The sequence below is a fragment of the Nannospalax galili genome, unplaced genomic scaffold (genome assembly GCF_000622305.1).
Source record: "Nannospalax galili isolate Female #2095 unplaced genomic scaffold, S.galili_v1.0 scaffold5092, whole genome shotgun sequence".
Lineage (NCBI taxonomy): Eukaryota > Metazoa > Chordata > Mammalia > Rodentia > Spalacidae > Nannospalax > Nannospalax galili.
The window spans coordinates 26,389-32,243 of NW_008330358.1; the positions used below are offsets into that span (position 1 = coordinate 26,389).

General features: G+C 43.7%; 1 protein-coding gene across 2 annotated transcripts in view; it reads right to left on the reverse strand.

Annotated features, from left to right (window-relative positions):
* Positions 1-5,181, reverse strand: part of LOC108489988 (proprotein convertase subtilisin/kexin type 5) — a 25,865-nt gene extending 20,684 nt beyond the window's left edge. For both annotated transcript variants that reach the window (XM_008847229.2, XM_029570503.1), the window contains exons 1-2: positions 5,069-5,181; positions 3,149-3,337 (exon numbers count right to left, since the gene is read on the reverse strand). In XM_008847229.2, the coding sequence (XP_008845451.2) occupies positions 3,149-3,337; positions 5,069-5,160 (281 nt within the window). In that variant the 5' untranslated portion in view covers positions 5,161-5,181. The remainder of the gene's footprint in view (positions 1-3,148; positions 3,338-5,068) is intronic.
* Positions 5,182-5,855: the final 674 nt, after the last annotated feature.

A 5,855-nucleotide genomic window follows, 5' to 3' on the forward strand; every position in this document is an offset into this window, starting at 1 on the left:
AAAGAAATTCCTCACTGAAATGTCATGGAAAATGAGAACCTGTGGGAAGTATCACAAAAAGAAGACCTGGGGTTGGGGACAGAGGCTTGTGAGTTTGAGGTGAGCCTGGTCTACACAGTGAGACCGTCTCAAAAACAAAAACAAAAAAGCCTTGCAGGAGTCTCCACACTGGCTGCCAGGCTAGTTAGCATGCTCGAATTCCAGGTTTGGGTATAGTCACACCTCACAGAAGGGGAGGGCACTCAGATGGGGAAAACTCTGCCACCAGAGGTGTATGTACCATCTCTAACCACTTTGAAATTTTAATTCCTGCTTTTAATATGTGATCTTTGCTTAAGATGATCTTCTTTGGGAAACTTTTCTTTTTTTTTGTTTTTTTAAGACAGGGTCTTGCTATGGTAGCCCAGGCCTGCCTCTGAACTCACAATCTTCCAGTCTCAGTCCCTTCGATGCTGGGACTACAGGCATGTACCACCACGTCAAGCTAAATACAGCTTAGACGTCCCGTGTGGGAACTATCCGCTGCTCTTCTGAACAACCTTGGGCACCCTGACTCCTCTGAACCCTGCCATATTCACCTCTTCCTTGAGGCAAAGGATTGCCTTGGAGACCAACCAGAAAGCGGCCAGGAGCACAGCAGGTTTTCCTTCACCCTCTCTACCCCTTTTTGTACTCCTTGCTCTCAGCTCCCCATCCTGGAACTGTGCTTTGAATCAGGGCCAAGGTGATGATAGTACATGAGGTCTCTTGGCCACTTGGCTATAAAGAGGTATTAAGTGATTTCCTTTAATAAAGTGGAAGCCTCAATATGCCAGATGAAAAGAACACCAGATGAAACTTTCTTTAGCTGCTGAGGTAGGAGGGATACAAGCAGCATCAAGTACAACAATGGGAGAGACCCTGAGTGGCTTTGGGATCAGGTGCAACTGTTTCACATTTAAAGGGCCAGCTGCTCAAACCAATGTTTTTTTGGGGAGCTGTAGATAGATGAATCCCTAACATCCCTTCTATCTCTCAGCATCTTTGGCTTGCTTCAAAGTCGCTTCTGCTGCTTGTGTAACTTCAGAACTCAGAAGGAGGACATGCAGGGAGTATCCTTTAAGATGCTGCAGAAGACACTGCTGAAAACTTGAATGGGGAAGGCTACGGCAAGCCTCTGGAGTACAGGTCAAGGATGCGAGCTTTGCAGCACTCTTGCACTCAGCACTTTGCAAAGAGCAAAGCAGATGTCAACTGTGGAGGAAAACATATGGGCCTGAAGCCTTGCAGGGTCACTGGCTTCAGGCCCATGTTTTCCTCAGCACACAGGTTTCCTCACTGAAGTCATCTTGGGAGGTCAGGAATAACCAGCAAAGGGCAGGAAGAAGCCAGATAGGCAGAAGAAAAGGAGTTTTCCAAGCAAACAACAACAGCAGAGAGGCTGGTTTTCCACAGGCAGGGGTGAAGTTGGGTAACAAGAGTTGAATAACAGTATTTTACCAGGATACTTGAAAGTTAAATCCTGATGAAGAGTGAGGAAGGCCTGTCCTGGCGTTGGTATCAACAGCAGGTGAGACCTCCATCAATCACCCACTGCTTGTAGAAAAAGATGAGGGGGTAACTGAGACTTTCCATCCAAAGCAGGAGGAGGGTATGCAGGGAAGGCCTTGGGATCTGCTGTATAGGAATGCCTACATCCCTTCTACCTGCATACTTACTCTGGCAAAGCTGCACTCAGTTTTAAAGTACTAAGCCCGGGTTTCCCCACACCCTGAAGGAAAATGTTGATTTTTGTAAGAACATAGGCAGTCAGTCCAAGCACTGACAGGAAATGTGCTTGAAGATTTGTGACTTGGCTTCTTGTCTCTCTCACCCCCGATGCTACAGCTTTCTTTCCCCTTACTCTCTTACAGCAGATGAAGTCTGGGAATTTTGCAAAGCAACTGGGCCTGGAAAGTTTAGTGTCACTTTGGTTCAGCAAACTTGCATCAACACGGGACTAGTCTACTATTCAAGTTCTAACAACGACGGTCACCACGTTTCCTGGTGTATAGACAGGTGGCTGTGGTATAGACACACAGGCTGATTTTTATTTGGCCTAGAAATGACACTGATGATAATTTGTTCCCAATAGATGTTTCTCTGGGAGGAAAAACAAACTAAAGAGGCTTTTGACTGGTATATATTTGAGAAACCATGAGGGAATGAGGTCCTCTGTCTGGTTCTACCTACGGATAACTCCAGTGCCTTACTTCCAACCACCAAAAAAGCCAATGCAGCAAAAGAGAAGCTGTGCTAGAACACCCTTGCCTTATTCTTTCTGCAGGATGCTGGCCTGTTACATACCTGTGAGTAATATATTTGGACAGAAAAAAGAAAAAGGTTACAGAGTTTGCACCCTCTAGGGCAATAAAGACTGAAGGGCCAACTCTAAAATCAGGGCTCATCAAACCGCAGTCCTGGTGCACTGCCTAAGTAAAGACAGTCTCTTTGAGACCGGGCTCATGTATTCCAGGCTGACCTTGAACTCCCTAAGAAGATGACTTTGAACTTGATTACCCCGCTTCTACCTACCCAGTGCTGAGGTTACAGGTGTGTACCATCAATGTCAAGTGTATGTGGCATGGGGATCAAATGCAGGGCCTCTGCATGGTAGGAAAGCATTTTACCAACTGAGCTTCAGCTCTAGCCCCTTAGTACTTTACTGGACCAATCATGCAACTCATCTCTATTGTCTACATTCCCTCACAGCAGAGCTGAGTAGGTGGGATAGAGACAACACAAAGCTCAAAATACTACCTGGCTCCTTGGTGAAAAAAATTTGCCAATACTTGCCTTTTAAAAAAACAGAATTTCCTTTAACTTCGAAAAGCAACTGCTTACGCAAGAGGATTCTGTTAGTCTATGTAAAATGTCAGTAGACATTTAATAGGGGTGCATCTGCAATTCCTTTTTAGGATAAAGAACAAATGACCTTCAATTTTTCTGCACACCCTTGCCTATGGATGTTCTCATTCTCTGTGTAGGAGCAAAGGCGGCAAGGTGTCCAAGGGGCCGTGCTCCACTGGTCTCCAGGGTAGGAATAAAGAGCTGCTGTCCCCCTGTACCTTGAAGAACAGCTGAGTGCAGCTGTGGTTCCCACCTTGGAGTGCAGAGACCCTCACTGTACCTGTTGGCCAAAAGCTGGGATCTGGTTCCTGAGGGTGAGGTCAGATAGATGGCCAGGTCTCCCCTTCGTGGGTGTGTGATGGTAATACGCACAACTACATGCTCCAGGTAGTTGACGTGATGGTTGGGGTTGTCCGAGCAGCCAGAAGCTTTGTAGATGGAACGCACTGCACTGTTGGGGCGAATGGTCCTGCAGGAGAGATGGGGGTTTGAACAAATGAGATCGCAGAACTCAGGTGAGTGGGCCTAGAAGTTTGGAATGAAAGCACAGGACAAAGGTAGCAGCCGGTCACTGGACACTAAAGGACAACAGTAACAATACCCAAATGACAGTCATTTAAAGGATTAGTGGTTAGAAAGAAAGATGCCCTTAAGAGGAGATGGGGAGCAAAAGATCTTTTATCTGCATGCAGGTAGTGAGTATCTAACTTGAGGGTCACTGAAATCATCTTGTAACACAGATGGCTGAGGCACTGATCACAGAGGAATCCCAAGAACTGTCATGTCTAGTAAGATCCTAGGCAACATGAATGTTACCGACTTATAGAATACACTGACAACCACTATACTGTGGTGCAGTGGAGGCTTGGGAATTACCACGATGTGAGTTCAAATCCTTAGGCTGCCATCTCTCTGTGTGAAAACCACATGCTCACTCTTCCTTCTGATTTCTAGGCTGCTGTCTTCCTCTGTCACTTCCTCCTGGACTGCAGTTCCCTGCAACACTGGCCTTCTGCCCCACTGGCCTCAGTTCAACTGGAATCACCCACATTTCTTACCTTAAGGGCTTTGCACACATTGGTATGCCCAATTACTTCTGTTGTACTGGCTGTCTCTTCTTTCTTCAAAGTTAAAGCTTAAATATCCCATTTCTGGGACCTTCATTGAACCATAAGCAAAATTTTCTTCCTATTGTATCTATTTTCCTACCTTTAAAAATTTTCAATGTTCACATGTAACTTGTTATCTACCTACTTACTGCATTTTGCTTCAGTTTCTCTCTGGCCTAAGCACCAAAGCATAGAAGTATTTCTACCTAATATCTACCTAGCTCAGTGTTTCATACGTCCAAGAACAGTGGTTGCAGAGTTGGTGAATGAGTTTGTGGATGAATAAATAGTACAACTGACTTCATTTTCTCACTTGTCAAATGGGGAATAATATCAAAATGGTAAGAAAGTTTTAAGAAAAAAATCACACCAGGAGTTTCTAGCACTTGGCTTGGACTGAAATAAGGGCTTCATTAATACTAATAATTTTCTTTTCCTATGTCTTTGCCTTCTAGTTCGGGCCATGAAATAGTTGAATGGGAAAAACACTTTATTCCATTGTCACTGCTTGCAAACTAATTTGCTCAAGGATATAAGGCTATATGTTTATCACACACCATAAACATAGTTCACAAATATTTCTCAGGCAGAAGTCGCTGAGAAGAAAGCCAAGAACATTGTGGAATGCTATTCTTTGGATGTTGGACCAAGGATCAACTTTGCCTACTGCTGGGTAAATGTTGGGAACACAGTCTCTGAGTCTATGTAGCTGAGTGAATAGCAATCTCATCTCCTATATATTTTACGACACTCTTTGGAGAACTACATAGTATGTAGTTAAATTTCCAGAACATAAAGATTTGGAGAATATCTGCTTCATCAAGTAAGGATACTGACAAGTTGAAAATAACTTTGGATAGGCCATTTCTACCAGGCTGCCCAGATCCCCTTGGAGGGGATGATTCCCTTTGCAGCATCTAGTTACATCTGGGTTACACTAGTGTGGATTTACTGTTTTATCACCTTTACAACTACACTAGAAAGAAATTACAGAAGCTTCTAGCTTCCATGTGCAACAGGAAGCTGTGGCAAGCCCTTGTGCTGGCCTTGTTTTGGGCCTTGTCAGGCTGTCTGTGGGCAGCAAGTATTACTTGATCTGTCGGTCTGTGCTTTCCACACACACGTGCTGCTGAGGAACAGTCGTCCACTTCTCTGCCTCCATGACCATGGCTTCTGCATCCATCAGTCCAAATCCGTAGAGATGACTCACTGTGGGAGGAAAGAGGCTGGTCAGCTTCAGCTAGGATCAACCATTGCTACCCATGCTGACTTACCATGCCAGTTAGCAGAGACCCAAGACATATCTCAGGGGGATCCTAGTTATTTTTCCAGCAAGATTTGAAAACCAAACAAATATAACAAGAAAATAAGATTAGTGTGTATTATTCATTGGCTCTATTATTACTTGTAATACAACTGTAATGTATGAATTGTTTTCACACGTCAACATTTTACATTTAACCCTCCCAATAATCTGACGATGTTAGTGTGATTTATTTATGGATGAAGAAACTGAGGCGTGGAGAAACACTTGGCCAAACTGACCAACAAGTGATGACTGAGCTGGATTCCAACCCATACTCTTTTGCTCCAAGACCTCATTGACAACTATTTGCATTAAAAAATGATGACATTGCTTTTATGAGATAAAATAACTAATAGCTTTGAAGGAATATGATAACGTATACAATTTCTCATAGTGAGTGTAGAGCTCACATGCAAGAAATTTCAATTTTCTGACATATCTAGTAATTAGGTTAAATACCCCCAAAGGCATAAATTATTACCTTTCCTCTGGCATGTAAAAAATTCATTAAGCTACATGCATAAAATATTTGGAGGTTTCTAGACTTTTATGCCAGTTTCTTGTCTTCGAAT